At 46.9% G+C, this 24,433-nt stretch overlaps 2 protein-coding genes across 3 annotated transcripts; one reads left to right on the forward strand and one right to left on the reverse strand.

Moving 5' to 3' along the window:
- Window positions 1-169: 169 nt before the first annotated feature.
- Window positions 170-9,091, reverse strand: EIF2D (eukaryotic translation initiation factor 2D). Its single transcript, XM_064733223.1, has 15 exons — window positions 8,961-9,091; window positions 7,739-7,929; window positions 7,424-7,507; window positions 5,332-5,422; window positions 4,692-4,799; window positions 4,140-4,405; window positions 3,928-4,045; window positions 3,330-3,375; window positions 3,106-3,209; window positions 2,826-2,984; window positions 2,626-2,715; window positions 2,426-2,521; window positions 2,100-2,220; window positions 556-730; window positions 170-454 (listed from the first exon to the last, which is right to left on the reverse strand). The coding sequence occupies exons 1-15, from the start codon at window positions 9,014-9,016 to the stop codon at window positions 384-386; spliced, it is 1,776 nt and encodes a 591-aa protein (XP_064589293.1). The 5' UTR covers window positions 9,017-9,091; the 3' UTR covers window positions 170-383.
- A 1,898-nt stretch (window positions 9,092-10,989) lies between these two features.
- On the forward strand, window positions 10,990-19,328 carry DYRK3 (dual specificity tyrosine phosphorylation regulated kinase 3). 2 transcript variants are annotated; one of them, XM_064733134.1, is made up of 3 exons: window positions 10,990-11,115; window positions 11,718-11,833; window positions 16,799-19,328. In XM_064733134.1, the coding sequence occupies exons 1-3, from the start codon at window positions 11,049-11,051 to the stop codon at window positions 18,362-18,364; spliced, it is 1,749 nt and encodes a 582-aa protein (XP_064589204.1). In that variant the 5' UTR covers window positions 10,990-11,048; the 3' UTR covers window positions 18,365-19,328. The 2 variants fall into 2 exon arrangements, with proteins under 2 accessions (XP_064589204.1, XP_064589202.1); XM_064733132.1 differs by having other exon boundaries at window positions 11,001-11,119.
- Window positions 19,329-24,433: the final 5,105 nt, after the last annotated feature.

Here is a 24,433-nt window from a genome sequence, read left to right on the forward strand (position 1 = left end):
ACACACTGCACTGTCCCAGGATTGTGCTGGAATGTATTTCTCTCATATTTCAGAGGAGGTTTATTCCACATCCTTGATCAAAGATGCAAAGCAAGAATGTTAAACCACCAAAAACCACTGTAGCATCCAGTGCTTCAGTATCAATTTCCATCAAAAAAACACAACAGGATAATGCCAAGGGGTTTATTGAGCTTTTTATTTTTATGAAAAAGGAACACCTGGAGCACTGTTATTATTTGGGTGAATTCCAGACCTTGTAAACATCCAGGACTCATTGTGGAATGAGCAGGGCCTGTGCATGATCCTTGATTTGCTGGCAGCAAACCCGTGTATAAATAATGACAATAATGAGAGCTGAGCAATCCTTGCAGTCGATTTTTCTCCTACTTCTTGCGGCCAAGCTTCGGAGCCTTGTCCAGGCCCTGGATGTATTTCCGAGGTAGCTGATACTCTTCTGCAACACAACCAAGAGCTCACTTCAGCTAAGGAAGACTTAAAGAATTTTAAAAAAATCTCAGTTTTGCTGTAACCAGCCCACTTCCAGAATGATCTTACCGAGCAGCATCTTGGCCAGGTGATGGATTTGGTTGCCTTGGATCTGGACCTGGACTCTGTCCTTTGTTCCTGGTGCTGGGCTGATGGTGGCGCTGGCTTGGACCTTCTGTTGGAGGGTGTTGGCCACACACTGTGGGTCCAGACCATAGAGCTCAAGGTTCTTGATAATTGTCACCTGTGGGGATTAATAATGATTGGAAACATCACTGCTGAAGGGTTAAAAATTATTGGAAACATCATTGCTGAGGGGTTAATCATGATTAGAAACATCACTGGGGAAGGGTTAAAAATTATTGGAAACATCATTGCTGAGGGGTTAATCATGATTAGAAACATCACTGGGGAAGGGTTAAAAATTATTGGAAATGTCACTGCTGAGTGTTAATAATGATTGCAAACATCACTACTGAAGGGTTAAAAATGATTGAAAACTAGTTAGGACTAGAAATATCACTGCTGACGGGTTAATAATAATTGGAAACATCACTGCTGAAGGGTTAATAATATTCAAAATTAACTGTGAAGGGTTAATAATAATTGGAAACATCACTGCTGAAGGGTTAAAAAATGATTGGAAAGATCAGTGCTGAGAGAGGTTAATAATGATTGGAAACTAGTAAGGACTGGAAACATCACTGCTGAAGGGTTAAATAATAATTAGAAACATCATTGGTCAAGAGATAATGATTGGAAATATCTCTCCTGAGGGGGTTAAATAATAATTGGAAACATCATTGCTGAAGGGTTAATAATGATTGGAAATATAACTGTTGAGGGGTTAAAAATGATTGGAAACATAATAATAATGATTAGAAATATAACTGCTAAGGGGTTAATAATGATTGGAAACATAATAATGCTTGGAAACATCACTGCTGAGGGGTAAAAATTATTGGAAACATCACTGCTGAAGGGTTAAAAAATATTCAAAATATCACTGCTGAAGGATTCATAATGATTGGAAACATCACTGCTGAAGGGTTAAATGATAAATTGGAAACATCACTGCTGAAGGGTTAAAATTATTGGAAACATCACTGCTGAAGGATTAAATAATAATTGGAAACATCACTGCTGAAGGGTTAAATAATAATTGGAAACATCACCGCTGAGGGGTTAAATAATAATTAGAAACATCATTGCTGAGCAATTAATAATGATTAGAAATGTAACTGCTAAGGGGTTAAATAATGATTGGAAACATCACTGCTGAAGGGTTAAAATTATTGGAAACATCACTGCTGAAGGATTAAATAATAATTGGAAACACCACTGCTGAAGGGTTAAATGATAATTGGACTCATCACTGCTAAAGGGTTAAATAATGGTTAGAAACATCACTGCTGAAGGGTTAAATAACATTTGGAAACATCACTGCTGAAGGGTTAAAAAATTATTGGAAGCATCATTGCTGCAGGGTTAATAATGATTAGAAGCTAGTCAGGACTGAAATATCCCTGCTGAGGGTTAATAATGATTGCCAAAGCTGGCCCAGGATCTGGGATTTATCTACTCAACCCCCTCATTTAATTGTGTTTTTTCACCTTCTTGTTTGATGATCTCTGGGCTATGCTGATGTCGATGGGCTCGATGTTTCCTTTCCTCACCACGGGCTCTTGTCCAGAAAATGTCACCTGGTGGAAGGGCTGCAGTCGTTCCAGGCACCTGCACAGAGCAATATCTGTGTCATTCTGGGGAGGGAGACTGGAACAAGCACCTGCTCAAAAGCTTGTCCCATTTAAGGTGTGAGATCTCATCTTGTTCCTATTTATCTCCAGGAAATTACAAATCAGGCAGCTCCCAGCACGGGGTTTCAGTTGCAGGCAATAAATCTGTGCAGTTCTGGGAAGGGATATGAGGGAACAATCACCTGCTCAAGAGTTCATCCCATTTAAGGTGTGAGATCTCATCCTGCTCTGATTTATCCAACAGGCAGTCACACAGAATGGCATTCACCTTTACAAAGCTGCAAAACAAAAGCACACAGAGGAACAAACCAGGTCATTTTTTTTCCTCTAATTTCAGCTTCTCCTGTGGAAGCAGGGGAGGAAAACTTCCACCTGTACTCACTTTTTGTTTGTTTCATCAACCAACTCATTACTCTTCACATAGTTAATGATGATGTTTCTCACCTCACTGCTTGACAGGATGCTGCCTTTTCTGAGGACAAAGAGAATTTTTAACTCAGAGTATTTGGGAGTTGGGTTCTGGCAGTAAGAAAAAGCAACTACACTTTTGTTGGTGTCTCTCTTCATTTTTTTTGTGCTTACCTGTGTCCAGATTCCTGAAAGAGTGGGATCATTTTTGTGGAGACCCCATAGAGTGGAATGATTTCAGGAGCATGGTACACTTGTTCTCCCTCTTCACTTTTGCTGTCTTGGGCAGCAGAGGCTGAGGAGAATCCTTCAGGCACTGCAAATGCTTTAATGCTGCCACAAGAATTGTTTGGTGTGAGTAGAAGGGATGGAACAGAGCTGGAGGCAGCAGATTCCACTCCCTTCTTTCAGAGATTCCAAATTCTTTTAAAGACTGTGACATTATTCTACCTACTCTGGGTGTTTCCAGTCCACGTCCACGATGCTCTCCACACCTTTGCTCAGCTCCTTCACCTGTAAGATCCTCTGGTGCTGCATGCATTGCAGGAATTTAGAGAACTGCAATCAGAAATGTGGAGTCAAGCATTTTAAACTCCTGCTCTTGTGTTTTAAACTTTTTCTCTTCTTCTGTTACTTATTAAAATTAATTTTAAAAAACAACACCCAAAAAAATCTCACCTTCTTATAGCTTGATTTCTTTATGTCCAGTTGTTTTCCAGCAGGGCTATAAATGGATTTTTTAAAAGTTCTTTAGTTATAAGATTTTTTAAAAAATCTTAGTTATAAGTCACCCTTCATTTCTTCTTAAATCTTGCTACTTATGCTAGAAGTTTCTTAACAGCAGGAACATAAATCACACAGAGAAAGAATTACTCCAAAGAAGTTGATAAATAGAATGTGATGAGTGAAATTAGTGCTGATGTTCCTGTGGGCAGGCAAGCAGTCACTCAGGTGACAAACCATGATGAAACCAATGTCAGCCAAGTCAAGCTGGCTCCCAAGTGCAAATCCAGGTCTGGACAATCCTTACATTCAAATATTTAATATAAGGATTGTATTTCATCAAAGTACTTGATGGCAATCCTTACATCCAAGTATTTAATATAAAGATTGTATTTGATCAAAGTTCTTGATGGCAGAATTGAGCATAATCTTATTTAAGAGCTGGATTTTATTTTTTACTCAAAACCTATTTCCTAAATATCCCACACAATCTCCACATTTTAAAGACCAAATCCCAGCATGCAAATCCCAATTCCATCTCCTTCCCACGTACCAGCAGGAGACCATGTGGCTGCCTAGAAATGTGCTGGTGAGCAGAGGGAGATCTGATTTCTTTACTCTGCATTTTAAGGCATGGAAAAAGCACTGATTAAACAAAGCATCCATTTGCTCTGCAGGGAGAAAAAAGGACAGGTACCAGTGAGTTGTCTGTGAGCTTCAGCAAACCAAAGGGCACGGTTTGGTTTCAGTGGGATACAAAAATACCTTGTGGGGTCCTGCTGTCCTCAGCCTCCTGCTGGTGCTGTGTGCTGGCATCCTCAGCTGGTTCTGCAGCTCTGTGCTCATGGAGCTCCTCCTTCCCCAGCAGCTCTGCACAAGGGTCTCTGTCCCTCAGGCTCAAATCCCTGATGTCCACGTGCTGCTCTGGCTCCTTCCCCTGCAGCTCCTCCTGGCCTCCAGCACTCTCCACTGCAGCACAATCTGTTCCCAAGGGAGCTAAGGTAGGAGGAGAAGATTTGTCACCATATTCCCTACAAAAGGAAGAAAAAGCAGAACACAGCTTTCCTTTTGCTGCTTTCAACCACAGGACAGTGAACAGATGTCACCCTGAATAAAGGAAGTGGCACCTGCATGGGTCTTTTACTGCAATCTCTGAACTGTAAAATTTACTTTGAACTCATCCTCCTCCATAAATTCTAAATAAAGTTTCTATCTAAGCTGTACCCAAATAATTCACTAAGCTGGCCTGACAGATTTGGCTTTCAGTAAACACAAGAAGCTGTAGCCCATTTTGCCCAAGGGCTGGCAGTTACCCACCAGAGGTGATCCAGGTGGGTGTGCAGCACAGCAAAGCCCTTGCCCTTCATGCCAGCAGCCAGCATCTCCTCCGTGGACATGGTGGCAACTCCAACTGCCACGGGAGCTCTGGGGAAAGAAGGGAATGTTGGAGCAGGACAACACAAACACCCTGTGCTAATGTGTCAGACTGAATCTATTTTACAACCACCCTGCTCTTTACAAGTTTTCAAGCAACTTCATATTTTCTGGTTATTCTTCTGGTATGTAAGGTTTTCTAAAGAATCCTGAGCCTGGATGAAGTGAAGGTTGTGCAGTGACACATTCTTGCTTTTAATAAATTACAAGAAGCACATGCACTGCCAGGGACCAGCAGTGAGAGAAAACCAATTTTAGCACTCCCTCACTCAGAATTTCCACATAGACACAAAGATAATTGTGCAGAATTCAATATTTTGTTAAAAACATTGGTCCAAAAGAACCAATTTACAAAGCTTCAGCTCAAACATTTCCTAACCCATAAAATTAAGATTTTTTTTTTCCTCCTATATCTTCCACTGCTGAGGCTCTTCGAAGACAACACTTCTGCTTTGATTTCTTCAAAATTCTTCACTTCATTTTTAGTTTCTGGACCGGCTGTGGATTGGAGAATGCTCTGTACCTGTTTCCCAGCAGGGTGACAGCACAGAGCGTGCCCCGTGTCACTTGAGGGAGGCCAGAAGGTGGCACCACAACTCCTGGCAGCATCAGGTCTGCGGGAAGAATGAAGCGCATCCATTTCTCAATGAAACGCTCAGGCACCGCCTCCTCCGCCCCCCTCCCTCCCGTTACTCAGCAAAACCACGCGCTGAGCACACGCCAGGGAGAACAGGATTCTGTTTCTCCTCCTAAAGCACCGCTTTTCCCCCGTGGAGTGAGGGATCCGATCCATAAGGCTGCTGGGCACATCCCAAAAAACTGCAGAGAGTGAAGCTTGCTCAGCCCTGTCAGACCTGAGGACTGTTTTTAACCAGCTCCCAGCAAAGCTCTTCATTGATGGCATGGAAAGGAACAAGAAGCACCAGCAATAACCCATTTACCCTTCCCAAGGGAAGGTTACCCCAGCAGCTTTTTCCCTGGAGACAGAATTGCCTCAAAGCTGCCACTGCTGCCCCATCCCTCCTGAATGTGCCACATCAGCTGCAGCCAGCTGGGGATTCTCAGGGAGATGAGAAACAGCCTCTTTGCTGTTTGGGACAGAAATCACAGCCCTGCTTCCTCCTGCTTCCCACAGCTGGGATGGCCAGACTGGGCTGAGAGCAAAGCAGAGCTGTCCATGCTGCAGGTGTGGCACGATGTCCCCACCAAAGGGTGGGAGCAGCAGCTGCTTCCCCTCACTGCAGCTCTGCAGACTCCTGAGCTGTTCCACGGTTTGGTTTTGTACTTATCTCACTCAGATTTTTCTCAGCATCCCTGATTTAATGTGGAGCCTGAAGAAGCCAAGATTCCTCCCCTGTTGATTGTCACAAGTATTTTTATCAAGTCTAGAATGAATTCTGCAACTGAGCTCCACATGGCTGGGGACAGAAACCACATCAAGGCCTTAATGTGACCACATAAGCAGCATTAATTATGCAAATTACCAGGGCAGACAGCAGGTATTTGAATTTATGGAAGAGATATCCCAAAACATGCTGCTTTTGGGAACTGAATCTCCTGCAGAGCTCCAGTATGAAGTGGTGCCTTTCCTCTCCCTCCTGAGGACCGGCTCTACCTCTCCCCTGCCTTTGTGCCCATTGTCCCTGGCCAGCTCCTTATCGTTGGATCCTGCACAGAGGTAGCCTGGTTGCCAGGGGCGATGAATGACCCGCAGGGCTCTTTCATCAATGTCCTGCCCCATTAGCGAGTCTTTCTGCCCAGAAACTGGGGCACTACAAGCCAGCAGCGAGGCTCTCTCAGATGTCTATCACAGCACTTCGTTTTCCCCAAAAGCAAACGAGGCTCTCTCAGATGTCTATCACAGCACTTCGTTTTCCCCAAAAGCAAACAAAGCAGAGAGAGCTGAGTTCCACTTTGGATGCTGTGTCATGGAAAAAGACATCTCTTCCTACGTGAGCACTTCCAGGTACAGATCAAGGCTGCAACAGCTCGAATTTAATCTTTTTCTGCTTGAGCAGTTCAGCAATTTAAACTGAAGCAGTTCAGCAATTTAAAGTTTATAATGGGTTGATTCTCCTGAGTCTGAACTGCATCCAAAGCAGGTTCCAGAGAACAGAGTTCTTTCCTGTTAGTCTTGATCCATAATGAGCTGGTAGAGCCAGTAACCCAGGAATTCAGCTCCAACCCCACCTGCACAATCCACAGGCTGGCTGACAGTGATTGCAGCTTCCCAAATGAATTTCCTTCCTATCCACAGGATGAGCTTGTTCCCCCGGGCACTGGCAGGAAGCAGGGTGGCAGCAGAGGAGCTTTCAAAGGGACAGACCAATGGCACAGGCAGCTCTGTGTCCCAGTTCAGGGCTGCTCATCACCCTCAGAAGGGATTTCCAAATCTCAGCCTCCCACACTGAGCAGGTTACTGCTTTAAACACCTTCACCTACTTTCCTTCGTTCACAAACTCTTTTTACAGTTAATTTATTTCCTTTTTAAGACACCACCACCAATTATTTTTGAGTATTCATTCCTTCTGCTTGTTCCAGGTACATTTTTGCCACTGTGAAGGAAAACACCTAAAAAGCCCTGAAAGCAACTCCAACCAAAGTTCTGGTCTTACCTGCACCTCCTGCAAGTTTCTGTAGCACTGGGGGCCATGTTGTAAAGGCAGGGAGAAGGTCTGGGTAGACCCACAGAGTGTACACTGTCCCAAAACAGAAGTAAATAAAAAAATGCATCATTAAGAACATTTCTAGATGCTGTTTCTTTTCATCTTTAAGATTAAACTCTCATTGGATAATCAAGGAGATTAAACTTAATTAGATAATAAAGCACTTAATTGGACAATAAAGAAATGTGAAATCAAAACAATGCCACAATAATTAATTGGGAAGGTAAGCAAAGAGGGAGGATTGCTCCAATCCCTTCCCCCTACCTGTTGGATACAGAACTTTCTCAACTTCAAACAGGATTGGGTTCCTGTGGTTCATGTAAACAGTGATGGCCTCCCCTTTGTGAGAGTATATTTTGATGACATTGAGCTCTTCCTTGTTTGGAACCAACTCAGCCACTTGTTCAGGGCTCAGGCTGGGAAAAGCTGCTGCCACATCACTTCGTAGCTTCCTCCTGCAATGACAAAATCCCAGATGTGTTACAAAGCTGCCTAGGCCATCCCTCAGACTAATTCCTACATCTGCTGTTCTGTTTTGTTGGCTGTTCCTGAGATTCCCACCTCTTCACAGGAGATAATTTGGAGCATTTGTGTCTGGGTTTACAAACCATGAAAAGTCTGAATACACTTGCCCTGCTCTTATCTTCTTTAAACATCTGCTTTCAGCTTCTGTTTGCTGCCCGTGCCTCTGTTTTGTGCTGTGATTTCACCCTGGGAGTGCCACACTGGCTCTGCCCCGCCTGTCACCCACAGCTGGAGCAGGGGACAGCCAGATTTCCCTGTCCCCCAGTTTTAATTGAAGTTTAAACCCCAGTGACCAGCACGGGGGTTTGTGGTCATTCACAGCAGTGTCCAGTGAACCTGAACAATCAGGAGGTCAGCCCAGCAGTGCTGCTCAGGAACATAAAGAATTAGAGAATTACAGATGGTTCGGGTTAAAAGAGACTTTTAAATCTCATCAAGTCCCACCCCTGCCATGGCAGGGACACCTTCCACTATTCCAGGTGGCTCCAAGCCCTGTCCAGCCTGGCCTTGGGCACTGCCAGGGATCCAGGGCAGCCACAGCTGCTCTGGGCACCTGTGCCAGGGCCTGCCCACCCTCGCAAGGAATAATTTCTTCCTAATATCCTATATAAACCTACCCTGTTTCAGTTTAAAGCCATTCCCTCTAATCCTGTCACTGCACGTCCTTATCCAAACCCCCTCTTCATCTCACAGCCCCATTAGACACTGAACGCTGCTATAAATAAGCACCGAAGGCTTCATCCAGGCCTTGGCATAATATTTCAATTAAACCTGGCTTAATTATGGCAACATCTTCCAGCGAAATATACACTCCGTGCTCAGCCCGGGAGTGTATCACAAGCAGGGGGTGAAAGCAGCTGCTCCCGGGGCATCGCCGCCCAACACCGCGACCCCGGGGCCGGGCCCCGCCCGTCCCCCCGGCCCGGCGGGGAGCCCTGCGGGGTCCCGGCGCGGCACTCACCGGTCCGAGCCCTTGATGCTGGTGTTGGCCCTCACGCGGAACGCCCTGGCGAACATGGCGGGCCCGCGCCGTCCCCTCAGCCTGCGGCGGCCGCCATGGCGCCGTCCGCGCCCATAAAGCGTCCGGCTGGAAACGGCGCCCGGCCGCGCCGAGCCCCCGCGACCCCCGCCCCGCCGCCTTCAGGGCTCCCGGGCCCTCTCGCCCGCGTTGGGGACCCCCGCCCCAGCTCCCTGAGAGGCGCCTGTGCCCCTGCCCGGACTCCTTGAGGGGGTCCCGGTCACCCCGCTCTGACTCCTTGAGGGGGCCCGGTCACCATTGCCCGCGTTGGAGACCCCCGCCCCAGCTCCTTGAGGGGGTCGCAGTCTCCCCACCCCAGCTCCTTGAGGGGGTCTCGGTCTCCCCACCCTGGCTCCTTGAGGGGGTCTCGGTCTCCCCATCCCAGCTCCTTGCGGGGGTCCTGGTCCCCCTGCCCCAGTTCCTTGAGGGGTTTCAGTCTCCGCACCCCGGCTCCCTGACGGGGTCTCGGTCTCCCCGCCAGGCTCTGGGGTCCCCCCACGGCACCCCCCAGGCTCCTCCACACGAGGGGTTCTCAGAAATGTGGGGGTTCTTTTGTGCTTAAACTTCGGAGCTGTTTTCTGGTTAATGTACCCTGGCAGCTGGGCATTCTTGCTGTGATTTATAATTTGCTTGCGTCTTCCTGATCGATTTCTAGCTGGAAATCGAGAGTGTGGAATGGGTAGGAATGTTACAGGAGTGTTGTAGTAATTGGAGCCTTCCCAGGATCACAGTTACGGAGATTGGAAAATCCCTCCAGGATCATGGAGTCCAGTCTGTGCTCGATGCCCACATTGTCCCCAGCCCAGAGCACTGAGTGCCACATCCATCCTCCCTTGGACACCTCCAGGGATGGGCACTCCAAACCCCCCTGGGCAGCCCCTTCCATGAGGAAATTCCTGCTGATGTCCAACCTGAGCATCCCCAGCCCAGCCTGAGGCCGTTCCTTCTCCTCCTGTCCTGTTCCCTGGGATAAGATCCCCTGGCTGTCCCCTCCTGGCAGGGAGTTGTGCAGAACCAGAAAGTCAAACTCCACTTGATTTTTTAAAATTTTTTCATTAATTTAAGGGCAGTTTGTGGAAATAAATACACCTCCTACATCTCATTAGAGAGCTGTCATGTTTCAAAACCACCGATGCCTCCAGCTCTATAACTCCCTCGGTAACATGAAATCCATGGCTGCTCGTGGGGACCTGAACGTTGTCCTGGACTTTTTACTCCAATTCCTGCAAAGCGGCTGGCAGGGTCGGGCAGCTTGTGCTGTCCCAGAGCCCCCTACATGCAGCACTCAGCATTTTGCCTCCATCCATCTCTTCCCAGCCACGTTACTACTGAGCGTTGCTTCCACACCTCGGTGTGAGGAGGTTCCATTCCTCCATGCCGAGCACCCCGCGGTGTGTGGGGGCCTCGCGGAGCGAGTTCGGCTGAGGAGAGAAACGAGGCGAGCGCTGGAGCACCGCAGCCCCGGTGCGGGGTTTGGCTGAGGGGAGAAGCGAAGCGAGAGCTGGAGCTCCGCCACCCCGGGCGCGATCCCGCCCCGGCGGCCTCCTCTCCCCCAGGCCGAGCACTCCGCGGTGTGCGGAGGTCCCGCGGGGCGGGTTCGGCTGAGGGGACAAGCGAGGGAGCGCTGGAGCTCCGCAGCCCCGGGTGCGGGGGTCCCGTAGGGCAGGTTTAGCTCAGGGGAGAAGCGAGGCGAGCGCTGGAGCGCCGCAGCCCCGAGTGTCCTGCGAGGCGGGTTTAGCTCAGGGGAGAACCGAGCTGAGCGCCGGAGCTCCTCAGCCCCCGGGAGCGAGGATCCCGTAGGGCGGTTTAGCTCAGGGAAGAAGGCGCAGGCCCGGCAGCGGGGGTCTCACGGGGCGGGTTTAGCTGAGGGGAGAACCGAAGCCAGCGCTGGAGCTCCGCAGCCCCGGGCGCGATCCCGCCCCGGCAGCGCTGCGCAGGCGCGGGCGGGCGGCGGGCGGGGGCCGTTCCCGGGGCAACGGCCGGGCCGGGCCGGGGCCGAGCGGCCGCGTTGGGCAGCGGCACCCGCCGGGAATGGGGTCCGCGCCGGGGCCCCCCCGACACGATGCTGCTCGGCAGGAAGCCGGACGGGCCTCTCGCCGCGGGTGAGGAGGAGGAGGGGGCGGCCGGGGGTCCCGCGGGGTTGGGGGAAAGGGCGGGATGCGGTTTGGGTCGGTGGCCGCCGAGCCCCCCGCGTGGTCCCAGCCGTCCGTCGGGTCTGTCGCGATAGGCGTCGCGATTTTAAGTTTTTGAGCAGTCGACAGCGAGAGACGCCGCCTTATTTTTTTTCCTTCCCCACGTTTTGCAGCTGTAATCTCACATCTCATTTTTAAGGGATAACCTGCTTTAAAGGATAGTCCTATCAAGTGTTTAAGTATTTGCTCGTTTTCTGCTCGTTTGGGATTATCCTGATTAAGGGGAAGCGGGGAGAATGGTGGTCAGTGATTCTTAGGGATGTATTCTTTTTGCACTGCAGAAGTTGATTAACAAAAAAGAACCTCTAAATTAAAAGTATCTCGAATTAAGATTTCCCAGAAGCATCGCACTCCTGCGGTTTGAAAATTCAGTTAAATTCCAAAGATCATTTAATGAATGAAGGAGAATCGATGATTTTACAGACTAAATGTGCATTTAAGCGTTTGGCTCTGTCTCTGTCGGTGTGAATTGTGGTGAATAACTGGTTTGTGTGTGGGACCGTTCCAGCCAGGATTGGAGATGGATTATACGACTCCTATATGAGGATAGATGAGTGTAGATACCCAGAGCCTACAAATGAAGAACGGAGCCCCTCGGGAATTCCTTCCCTTTCAAGACCTCATGTGAGTATTTTAAAGTCATCTGTGTCTTCACGTTGTGCTGTGTGGGAGTGAGAGCTGTGTGGGGCTCTGATACCTCCCTACAGAGAATACATTTTAAAAGTGGCATTTTGCAGCTTTGTAGAGGCTTCTTAACATTATTGTTTTTCCTGAGCATGAAAATGATGTGCTGCGTTCAGTGCAGAACTTGCTGGCAGCCTCAGGAATCCCATCTTACTGCCCTCAGCTCGTGTTTTAATTAAAAAAAAAGTTACTTTACAAAGGCTTGAAGCGTTGTGCCGTGTCACCTTGTACTCTGACAAGTCAATCCACACACGCTTTGCTCTGCCTCCTCCTGCACGTTCCCATTTTAGTTTGCCTCATGAAAATTCTGACGGGTAAGTAACATAGGAGCAGTGTGAGTCTGTGTGGCTGCCAAACACCTCACAAAAGTACCTTTCTGCTCTGAAAACTTGGGCATTATCTGTCACTTCTTTTGCTACTAAAATAGTCCTGAGCTGAAGGTGTTGCCGGGCTCTTTCATCAGGGCTCTGTTCCCTCAGCAGATGTGGAGCTGGGAGATTTTTTTCCCTTTAATTGGCTCAGTAGTGCTCGTGTTCAGCTGTACTTTTGTACACTGATCTGTCCTTTAGGTGGGTTTTAAATGTGTTCTGGCTCTTGTTGAGTTCTGGCAGAAGGGAAGGAGCTTAAGCTTGAAAAAAAAAACCTCTCACTTTCTAAAAAGTGAAAATAGACATTGCCCTGAGTGGGGAATGCATTTGGAAATCATCACCTTGTGGGATTTTGTTGTAACAAATTTGGTCTGTGCAAACTCAAGGGCATGAGTCTGGATTTTTTTTCCCCTTTTTGGAAATGTGGAGGGGGAACAGAAGGAATTTGGAGTTCTGTGGAGCAGCAGGGTTTGAAGAGTGGTGGGTTGGGGTTTTTTGTGTGCAGGGATATGGAAACATTTCAGCTGCAGTGTTTTAAGCTGTAGTGTGACTTCATTTGTTCATAACTGAGTACAAGTCAGTAGAGTGGAACTAAATAAATAGTTTAGTTGATGAAATAAATATAAACCCAGTGAAATAAATATAAACCCATGAATATTTTGTTTGATTTGTCTTCATCTGTGTTTTTTTCCTTGAAGCCTGTTAACTTCTTAGGGCAAGCTTAAGGAGTTTTAGCATGCCCAGTTTGTGTGGTGATGTATCAATAAAATCCAACCTCAGTTGTATCAGGCAAGCAGGAGCTGAGGCTGAAAATGGTGCTGCTGAGTTTTAATGGAAAAATGCCCATTAAATGGGTATTTAAAAATATTTAAAATACCCATTAATGGGAGTTTTGGTTTTCTTGCAAGATGTTTTATTATAATGTAATGTTCCATGAGAATTGAGGAGTGTTGGTGACTGCAGCTGCCCATTCCTTCATGTGAACCTGCAGAGAACACAAAATCTCTGTGCTTTGAGAACACATGGGCTGGATTCAGTCTGTTTAATTCAGAGCATCTCTGCAAACCAGCTTGTGTAGGAATTGCAGTAACTGTTTCCTTGTCAGTGAAAATGAAGTTTTATCAGGGAGAGTTTTCAACAGGGTGCCACTGGTGTTGTCAGCCTCATTTCTCGCCTGCACTTCAGCAATTAAATAAAAAACTTGTGGAGGCTGGGATTTGTAAAATAAAGCTGTTGAAAGAAAGCTGGTGTTACCCAGGAGTCATCTGAGTGCAGCTCTCCTGAGTTCAAGTGAAGATGGAGCTATATTTGTGTCTCACCATCATGTGGCAACTGATTTTGGGAGCCCTCTAAGAATGAAAATTGAGACCTTACTACCGTTGAGTCAGGTTTGAAATCCAAAGCCATAATTCCTTCATTAAGAAATCGTTCCAGGATAAATGGAATCATGAATTGCTGGTTTATTTAGGGATTCAAAGGTACAAAATGTTTGCTATGAGCAGCAGCACAAGCAGAGCTGCTACTGCTCTTGGGCGGAGAATATTTCAAGTGTGACACCCCAGTTCTGTGTTTATATCTTCTGTTTATTTGTAAACTTTCTGTCTGAGTCTGCTAACTGAGGAGACTTTGAGCCAGCTCTGAAAAAATGTCATTCTTATCTCGGAGGTTCAGGCAGGCTCCAAGAAAAAGGCGTTTATCCCGAGTTAGCAGGGCTGGGCTCTGTTGTTTTCATTGCAGGCTCTGGCTAGGCGTGTCCCTCCCAGTACGCTGCATTTTGGGCTTGATAGGAGGAGTGGAGCTTGGTAGGATCTCTCCATGTTGATAAGAGCTGATTTCTGCAGGGAAATACCCATTTTTTTTGGTGCTTATGAGCAAGAACTAACATTTCAGGGCAGCACCAACAAACAGAGTCTTTTATGAGCTGTGTGTAGTTGGCTTTGGGGAGAACATTCACTTCCCTTATTTGCTGACCCTGCTGAGATGTTGGACTGGATGTAACTAAAAAGGAATTTGGTTTTATGGCCGTGGGGCTGCAGGTTTATTTATATTTTTTTGTTTGATTCCTGTGTAGTTATTTTGGTTTTCAGGGATTTGGTTTGGCATGTGTCTGAGATCTTTATTTTTAGATTAAAGGACAAAATGGAAAACAGATGTTGCTGCTTCAGTCAGGGCTTCTTTAGTTCTGCCTGGGATGGGACAACACCTCTGTGCTGCCTCTCAGCAAGGAGGAAAAGGAAAAACTGCAGTGCTGGTGGGGAACTGACCTCCGGGGTGTTCAGCATTTACTAAATAGTAAAATGACAAGCCTGGAAAATTTCACAGTGTTTTTCTCACCTTCTATGGGTTTGTTTCAGATGTAAATATTTTAGCACATGGTGCTAAGAGGGAGTGCTCGCAGGCTGCTCTCAGCTGAGTTGGAGTGGGAGTTGTTCCTGGTTATTCAAGTGTGTGTTAAGAGAGTTGTGCAGCTCTCTCTTCCCTCTGTGACGGTGCCAGGACCCAGGAAAACGGCTGGAGCTGTGTCAGGGGGGTTTAGTTTGGATAAAAGTTCTTCCCCAGAGGTTGGTGGGGCACAGAACAGGCTGCCAGGGCATGGGCACAGCCCCAAGGCTGCCAGAGCTCCAGAACAACGCTCTCAGGGGCTGGGAAGAATTTTGTTGATGATTTTTGTGGGTCCCTTCCACCTCAGGATACTCTATAATTCCACCATGATTTCAAAGAGAGGTGTGGATATGATGATGTTTTCCCCTTGAAATTAAAGCCCCACAATTAATTTTTAGATTCTAAAGGATGGTTTACCTTGCCTTGCCCTGTCCTCCTGCTGTTCCTCGTGCAGCTGCCTCACAGCAGCCATGTGTCACCTGCTGGGGTTGCTTTGTGGCTGTGCAATCCTGCTGCCACTTCCCTGCACATCCACGTTCCATTCCCTGCTCCAGACAGGTGCAAGTTGCATCTGTTGGTTGGATAAAAGTTCTTCCCCAGAGGTTGGTGGGGCACAGAACAGGCTGCCAGGGCTCCAGAGCAACGTTCTCAGGGGCTGGGAGGGATTTTGTTGGACTTGTTGATTTTTGTGGGTCCCTTCCACCTCAGGATATTCTATAATTCCACCATGATTTCAAAGAGAGGTGTGGATATGATGATGTTTTCCCCTTGAAATTAAAGCCCCACAATTAATTTTTAGATTCTAAAGGATGGTTTACCTTGCCTTGCCCTGTCCTCCTGCTGCTCCTCGTGCAGCTGCCTCACAGCAGCCATGTGTCACCTGCTGGGGTTGCTTTGTGTCCCTTTGGCAGCCTGGTTCTCTGCACATCCACGTTCCATTCCCTGCTCCAGACAGGTGCAAGTTGCATCTGTTGGTTGGATAAAAGTTCTTCCCCCAGAGGTTGGTGGGGCACAGAACAGGCTGCCAGGGCATGGGCACAGCCCCAAGGCTGCCAGAGCTCCAGAACAACATTCTCAGGGACTGGGAGGGATTTTGTTGATGATTTTTGTGGGTCCTTTCCACCTCAGGATATTCTATAATTCCACTATGATTTCAAAGAGAGGTGTGGACAGGATGATGATGTTTTCCCCTTGAAATTAAAGCCCCACAATTAATTTTTAGATTCCAAAGGATGGTTTACCTTGCCTTGCCCTGTCCTCCTGCTGTTCCTCGTGCAGCTGCCTCACAGCAGCCATGTGTCACCTGCTGGGGTTGCTTTGTGGCTGTGCAATCCTCCTGCCGCTTCCCTGCACATCCACGTTCCATTCCCTGCTCCAGACAGGTGCAAGTTGCATCTGTTGGTTGGATAAAAGTTCTTCCCCCAGAGGTTGGTGGGGCACAGAACAGGCTGCCAGGGCATGGGCACAGCCCCAAGGCTGCCAGAGCTCCAGAACAACATTCTCAGGGGCTGGGAGGGATTTTGTTGGACTTGTTGATTTTTGTGTGTCCCTTCCACCTCAGGATATTCTATAATTCCACCATGATTTCAAAGAGAGGTGTGGATATGATGATGTTTTCCCCTTGAAATTAAAGCCCCACAATTAATTTTTAGATTCCAAAGGATGGTTTACCTTGCCTTGCCCTGTCCTCCTGCTGTTCCTCGTGCAGCTGCCTCACAGCAGCCATGTGTCACCTGCTGGGGTTGCTTTGTGTCCCTTTGGCAGCCTGGTTCTCTGCACATCCACGTTCCATTCCCTGCTCCAGACAGGTGCAAGTTGCATCTGTTGGTGGTTGTGCTGCTGCACCCACGTTTGAAGCTAAACATAGCTGTTCCCTGGCCCTGCACAGGCTGGAGATGGGTATTTTGTGGTTGTTTGAGTCTTTGGCTGTCTAGGGTTTCCCTTTCTGGATTTAAAAGCACATGTGCTGTTTCAGGGAGTTGCTTTCTCTTTGTGTACCCTTCTATAACTATGCTTGTAACTTCATTTAGCCCAGCATTTTATATTTGTTCCTAATAAATGCCAAACTCATCCCTGTCACCGATTTTCTGTTGGTAGTGATTTTATTTTTAATCTGTGCTTTAAAAGATAAACTAAACTACTTTTTCCCTTGTAGGTTTCTATCAACAAACTCATAATGAAGGATCACCCTCTGGCTGCAAATCAGGTCAAAGTGGAGCAGTTATTTGAGGACTCTGGCAACAGAAGGAGCAGCACTCTTCACTCTGCAGGCCTTACTCCAGAAAGATCTCTCCCTTCTCTGTCCAAAGAGAAAAGCCTAGAGAGCCTGGGCGCCAGGGGCAATGGGAGCTCCTTGAAATCACATAAAGCTGTCTCCCAAGCTCCAGAGGAAGCTGTCAAACAATTCAAACATCTGCTGTCACCTTATGAGCAGCAGGAGATCTTCAGTTTCTCTGAGATTTATTTTGTGGGGCCGTCTGCCAAAAAGAGGCAGGGGGTGATCGGCGGCCCCAACAACGGCGGCTACGACGACGACCAAGGCAGCTACATCCACGTGCCCCACGACCACCTGGCCTACAGGTATGAGGTGCTCAAAATCATTGGAAAAGGCAGTTTTGGACAAGTTGCTAAAGTCTATGATCACAAACTCCACCAACACCTGGCCTTAAAGATGGTTCGCAATGAGAAGAGGTTCCATCGGCAAGCTGCCGAGGAGATCAGGATCCTGGAGCACCTGAAGAAGCAGGATAAAACAGGCAGCATGAATGTGATCCACATGCTGGAGAGCTTCACCTTTCGGAACCACATCTGCATGACCTTTGAACTCTTGAGTATGAACCTGTATGAGCTGATTAAAAGGAATAAATTTCAGGGGTTCAGCCTCCAGTTGGTTCGAAAGTTCGCTCACTCCATCCTGCAGTGTTTGGATGCCCTTTATAGAAACAGAATCATCCACTGTGACTTGAAGCCAGAAAATATCCTCCTAAAACAGCAAGGGAGGAGTGGAATCAAGGTTATAGATTTTGGGTCCAGCTGTTTTGAGCACCAAAGAGTCTACACCTACATCCAGTCCCGGTTTTATCGGGCGCCAGAGGTGATCCTGGGGAGCCGCTATGGGATGCCCATAGACATGTGGAGTTTTGGCTGCATTCTGGTGGAGCTTTTGACTGGCTACCCTCTTTTCCCTGGAGAGGACGAGGCAGACCAGCTGGCCTGTATCATGGAACTTCTTGGAATGCCACCTCAGAAGCTTTTGGATCAATCCAAACGAGCCAAGAACTTCATCAACTCCAAGGGTCACCCCCGTTACTGCACGGTGCTGACGCAGCCCGACGGGAAGGTGACCCTGAGCGGGAGCCGCTCGCGCCGGGGCAAGGTCAGGGGTGCCCCGGGGAACAAGGACTGGGTGACAGCTCTGAAGGGCTGTGACGACCCCTTGTTCACTGGTTTCCTCAAGGACTGCCTCAGCTGGGATCCCTCCGCACGCATGATTCCCAGCCAGGCCCTGCGGCACCCCTGGATCTGCAAACGGGTGCCCAAAGCGGCCGCCTTGGAGAAAAGCTCCGGCAGGAGGATTTCCAGCTATTCAGGTTCCTTCCAAGGAATTGCTAACAAGCTGCCTCCTGTGGCTGCAGTCCCCAGCAAGCTGAGGGCCAGTCTGGCCACTGAGCCCAGTGGCAGCATCCCTCTGTGTACTGTGCTCCCCAAACTGGTCAGCTAGTGGGGAGTGCTGGGTTCCCAGGATACCCCGTGTGTGTTCACTGTCTGTTCATGCCCTGGGAGGAAATGAAAGGAGAGGGTTGGAATGGATTTACTCTGTGTTAGGGGCTCAGTGTGGAATATTGGAAGGTCAGTCAGAAATGTGCACATTAAAGGGCTGATTTTATCCAGTTGCTTCACTCACACCTGGTGCATACCCCACTCAGCTGGGGAGTTCAGAGACACTTTGGCTGATGTGCTGTTTAAAAATGCTGGTTTAGAAATCAAACCATTTATCATGGTTCAACAGGTTCTTTTGCTTAAGGCAGGAAAGGAACTTGATTTAAACTCCATGTTTTTAGTTGTCTCCAGCTGAACTCTTTCTGTTCCAGGGGAAAGTTTTTAAATCTCTTGTCAAAAGCACAAATGCATTAATGTAATGCATTAGGAAGTTATTTGCAAATTGCTTAAGTTTGAAGAATTTTATTTCTCTGCGTTGCTTTTCCCTTTTCTGTCCTGGGATTTTAAAAACTGTGATGGGATGTAGACACCAAAGGAATTTGTTATTGGAAAAGAAAATATTCAGATGATAAAATTTCAATGCAGCCATGAAAAAATGAAATGCCACGAAACACAGGATATATCTAAATAAAACTGTTAATTTCTGTAACACTTGCTATTTCCCCCTAAAAATCTATGGAAAGCTTGTAGGGGAATTTGGGATCAGGCCTGCTCCATCACAAGTGTGGGCCAGTTTGTTCAGGTAATGATTGAATTCGCTGTTTCTTTGGAGCTCAGATTTCCATCATCAGTTCTGCCAGGTGTGTTTCTTTGTTTTTCCTGTGTTTCTAAAACAAAAATGTTGAACTTCAAGAGCTGGTTTATATCCATGTTTGAGATTCTGATAATTGCAAAAAATTATCTCTTTGTGTAGAGTGAATTCCATTGAATTACATGAAGCTCTTTTAATAAAAATGCAAACATGCCACCCCTGTCAGACAAGTAGAACTTTTTCAGGCCCAGGGCTGTGACTGGAAAATGAGGGAGGGTGGGGAAACACACATTAATAATTGGGAGTGTGCTCTGAAATCCCAACAAAATCTCTGGAAACATAACCAGGAAAGGCTGATAAGGTGCAAGAACTGGCTGATCCAAATGGAAATATTTAATGGGAAGAGCTGCTTTGTTTCTGATTGCCTTCCTTCAGGCGTTTGGGTGCTTACATTTTTTCATTCTTGAACTCCATGAGCTTGTATTTCCTCTTCCTTTATCTCCCCAGAGCATGCCAGGGTGGTGTGACCTGTCACAAGCTTGTTGGGGTTGTTCCTTGCAGCCTCCCATGGCTCAAGTCCATCCCCAAAACCATCTGATCCCTTGCCAGGTGCCTGAGCAGGACTTTAAATGCAATTTAGAGCTTTTAGGAACAGAAGGTTTGAAATGTAATCACTTTCTCCACAGCAGGTTTTGAATGCTCAAAGAAGGAGACTCTCACTATGCAAACAAAGGAGTAACCAGGGTGATTTTAAGGATAAATGAGCAAATGTTCAGTAGGAGACCCTTCCCCTGAGGAGATGGGGCTGCTCTGGCCCCTCTGGGTCATTACACCCCGCAAAAAAAACGCAAAAAGACTCAGCCAGAGCTCCAAAGGGCTTTAAACTGAGGAGCTGAAATGGAAGTTCTCATGTGTGGAGCTCTTCTGAGTTGTTTTGTTGAGCAAGTGTCAATTCAGTGAGCTTAGTAATGATATTAAAATAACAGTCTGGCCCTTATCCTGCAGCAAGCAGCGTGGATGGGCTGCCCTGGGTCACTCACAACAACACATGGCTGGGATTTTTAATTTTGCTAGGCTGAGTGGAGTTTTATTTGAATGAAGAACCAGGGAAGTGGATTCTGGAGGGAAGTGGCAGAAGATGCCTTTGATTTTAGTAGAATCTAATAGATCTGGCACATTTTCAGAAATCTTCTTCTTCCTTTTCTGCCCTTTACATTTCTTTATAACAAAACACAGCAGGTGAGAGAGGAGAAGGGAACTTTCAGGATGCATGGAAAAGGATTTTATAGAGAAGAAAAGGTGGTGCTGGAGCCTGGCAGAAGGAGCAGTGGTGGTGTTCTGGGTGCTGCTCAGGGCTCAGGAACACACAGCAGGGTCCTGGTACAAAACCATTCTATCTATAAAAAATTTAGAATAATATTGATAATTCTGTGACTTGTGGGAAGAGGTGGCTCTGAGGGAACTCCTCCTGTGGCACAATGAGTAATTTTGCTTAAGGCTGGGGCTGTGAAGCTGCAGAAAAAGCAATTAACTGGCAAAACTGTGGCTTTTCATCTAGAAAATGTGTTCAGCCTGCCCTGACTGCACATGGTGTTTGTTTAAGACTTGCTCTTCCTTACTTGCTACTGCCATATTTGAAAATCAAATATGTAGTTAAGTGAATTGCTAATTTGGGTGAGAAGGAAAAGCAGCCTCAGCAGATTTACTGGGCTGGAAACTTCTTCCTAACCCAGGAGACACAGCTGAGAATATTGGAGTCTTATTTCCAATCACTAATCCCCAATTTCTTCATAAAACATTTGCTTTTGGTGAATTGTTTGATGCAGAATTCCCAAAGTGGGAGAGCCAATAAATATCCTGTGAGGAATCATTCTTGCACACCCTGGAGCCAATAAATATCCTGTGAGGATAAATATCCTGTGAGGAATCATTTAAACACACCCTGGAGTGGCTCAGTTCCCTGTGAAAGGGATCAGGACTTGTCCAAGCCCCACGTGGGGGACCCTGGGCTGTGTCACTGTCGTTTATCAGGGTTGGGCAAAGTTTCAGTGCCTGTGCTCACCAGATATGGCCAAACCTCAAAGTCACACTTGTTTTTAGGAAACCAAACCGTGGTGAGCTCTGAAATCACCAGAAACCAGTGCTGCTGCTGAGGATGTTGGAATTGGCCTAAAATTTAAAATGTCTGAGTAGATAAAAAGCAGTTTTTATTTGTGAGGGAGCTTTGCTTTGTTGAGCTGCCAGCACTGGCACCTCAGTCTTGTTCTCCTCAGAAGTTACACAGAGCACATGCAAATCTCTGGTGTTTACAGCAAATCAGGCACTGCATTTCTAAAATCACCCAAACCTGTTCTAAAATGCTCTTTAAGAGTGTTTTATGCCCTGTGAGAGGTGCAAACAACAAATGTTCTTTGGCTGCAGTTCCAGCTCTTTGGCTCAGCAATATTTTTATAGAAATCAATGACAATGCATGAGCAGCACATCTGAAAGAATGAAACCTAAATGTAGAGATTTTCTGGGCAGAACAAACACACCTCACTGGGGTTTTTATCCTCCCAGCCTGCTGGGATGGAAATCCTGGTTGACTCAAGAATTCACAGCAGATTAATAGGACAGATTTAATATAAATTTGTGGAAGAGTGAGTGATTGCTTACAATCTTTTTTACCTCTTGCAGCTGAAAACTTTTTAAGCAGTTGCAGAACTTCTTTGCAATGATGACCATCTTCAGAACTACCTCTCAAACAAACACAGGGTCCTTTCTAAAGGGCTGCTCGCTGCAGCTCTCCTGGGTTTTTTACTTGTTTGATACCAAAAGCTGTCCTGGCTGTGGAACATGTATATGATGATCTCAGCAATGTCTTGCTAATCCCAGGCACACAAGCAAAAGGCTGATGCTGCACCCAGAGATCTCTGCTGAAATGATACAAATCCCCTGCCTGCCAAGGTTTAATTCCCTTGTGGAAGTGGAGGGGCGAAATAATATGGAAAGATCTGTGGGACTTGTGTGCAGCACCAGCTGAGACTGAAAACAAACCATGCTCAGAGACTTAAATGAAAAATTCTGGGGTTTCTGCATGTGCTGGGTGCTCAGAGCTGTGGGTGCCAGGCAGTTTTGGTGTTGGGCAGTGTGATTTTATATTTGGTGCTTCACAGGATCCTGGAATTGTGAAAAGCCCTCCAGGATCATCAATTCCGACCTGTGCCTGATCCCCACCCAGTCACAGGGCCAACAGGGCTGTGAAATAACCAACGGGGCTGTGAAATAACCAACGACCTGTGAAATAACCAACAGGGCTGTGAAATAACCAACCCTGTGAGATAACCAATGGGGCTGTGAAATAACCAACAGGGCTGTGAAATAACCAACGGGGCTGTGAGATAACCAATGGGGCTGTGAAATAACCAACAGGGCTGTGAAATAACCAACGGGGCTGTGAAATAACCAATGGGGCTGTGAAATAACCAACGGGGCTGTGAAATAACCAACGGGGCTGTGAGATAACCCTCCAGGGATGGGCGCTCCAAACCCCCCTGGGCAGCCCCTTCCAGCCCTTTCCATGAGGAAATTCCTGCTGCTGTCCAACCTGAGCCTCCCCAGCCCAGCCTGAGGCCGTTCCCTCTCCTCCTGTCCCTGTTCCCTGGGATGAGATCCCAAATCCCCTCCAGCCATCCCCTCCTGGCAGGAGTTGTGCAGAGCCTGAAGATCACAGACACCACTTGATTTTAATTTTTTTATTAATTTAAGGGCAGTTTGTAGAAATAAACACATCTCCTACATCTCATTAGAGAGCTCTCATGTTCCACACCACCACCGATGCCTCCAGCTCTGTAACTCCCTCTGTACCAGGAGAAAATCTGGTGGCTCCAGAATATTTTCCTGGATTTTTTTTTTTTCCAAATCAGAGGGGCTGGCAGGGTTGGGCAGCCTGTGCTGTCCCAGAGCCTCCCCACACACAGCACTCAGGGTTTTACCAGCCTCCCTGCAGCCACTTTCCTGTTCAGGAGCTCTTACACATTGCAGATGTTCCAGCTAAATGTCAGCAGTGCTCAGAATCTGCAGCTTTGCCTTTTTATTAGAAATGTTGTGATGAGGTGTGATGGGGTGGGGAATGTGGAAAACATTGGAGGTGCATGTGGATATATAACCGTGGAGGAACATTCTGGAAATCAGTCAAGTCTCAAACTATGTATCTAAATGTAATGAGCAGATTTCTTGAAGTTGTACTTTGGGTCATTTTTAAAAAGAAAATAAATGCATCATTTTTCTTTAGCAATCAAAGTGTGCAAATTCCTTAAAGTCCTTGATTAAAAAAAAAAAAAAAAAAAAGAAAATAATTCTTTCCAGATGGTGGAATTTACCTTGTGCTGGCAGACACCACCTCCTGTGGCATCTGCCTGGAGAGGAGAGAAAATTGTCACAGTGTGAGTGGGAGGTTTCTGTGTCTGTGCTAAACGTGATGAAGCTCCGCTCTGACAAATGTTCCCCTCGTTAACAGTGCTGTAATTAGAACACACCGGAGTTTTGCCATGACATTCTTCAGTTGTCACTTTCTTATTCAGCCCACTAGAGAGCTTTTTAAAGCCCAGAATCCTGCTTATCCCCAGGCTGAACGGAGAAATCCAGTAATAGCCACTTAGGGAAGATTTGCTTTTATTAGAAACCTATAAATGGGTAACTTACTGTACACAAGTGGATATTGGGATGGTTTGAAGATGAAATCATGCTCCAATAAAAGGTCTCCAGCTACAACCTGGGTGATTAAACCGTGTGTGTTAGACAACACAGTGAATTTTTACCTCATTTTAATGTCAGTGAACAGCAAATACCTGATTATTAAAAGGCTTGCAAGCTGAAAACAGTAAAAAAATATATGTAGAGATTTAGATGTTTTTGTTTGTGATATATGTATATAAATGTGTGGCTCTGTGTTCAGCCACAGGACACTCTCTGAGTGGCATTTTCTCAAGCACAGCCCCTCAGATTATAAAAATAAGTTTATCTGCCCCGCTGTAATGCTTGTTGATGTAACTTGATAAGGGATTGTCTCCCAGATTCTGCTGTCTGAGCTGCAGCAGGAGCCGTGAGGGGAAATCATGTTTGGTGCCAGTGAGGGCTGGGGAATCCAACAGCAGAGCTGAGCCTGGCAAATCCTGCTGAGGGATGTTGGTAAAAAACCTGAATTTGCACCAAGATTCACAGAATTCAGAAAATTACTGGGTTGGAAGAGACCTTAAAGATCATTGAGTCCAAAACAGCTCCAACACCTCAACTCAACCCTGGCACCCAGTGCCAATCCAGGCTTGGTTAAACACCCCC

This window comes from Zonotrichia leucophrys, chromosome 26 (assembly GCF_028769735.1).
Source record: "Zonotrichia leucophrys gambelii isolate GWCS_2022_RI chromosome 26, RI_Zleu_2.0, whole genome shotgun sequence".
NCBI classification, from domain to species: Eukaryota; Metazoa; Chordata; class Aves; order Passeriformes; family Passerellidae; genus Zonotrichia; species Zonotrichia leucophrys.

Coding starts and splice junctions, on each gene's coding strand:
- EIF2D (XM_064733223.1), bottom strand. CDS start 9,016: ATGTTCGCCAGGGCGTTCCGCGTGAGGGCCAACACCAGCATCAAGGGC. Junction 4,046..4,139: donor GGACAGCAGGACCCCACAAG/GTATTTTTGTAT, acceptor TTCTCCCTGCAG/AGCAAATGGATGCTTTGTTT. Junction 2,522..2,625: donor GTTGATGAAACAAACAAAAA/GTGAGTACAGGT, acceptor TTTGTTTTGCAG/CTTTGTAAAGGTGAATGCCA.
- DYRK3 (XM_064733134.1), top strand. CDS start 11,049: ATGGGGTCCGCGCCGGGGCCCCCCCGACACGATGCTGCTCGGCAGGAA. Junction 11,116..11,717: donor AGCCGGACGGGCCTCTCGCC/GCGGGTGAGGAG, acceptor GGACCGTTCCAG/CCAGGATTGGAGATGGATTA. Junction 11,834..16,798: donor CTTCCCTTTCAAGACCTCAT/GTGAGTATTTTA, acceptor TTTCCCTTGTAG/GTTTCTATCAACAAACTCAT.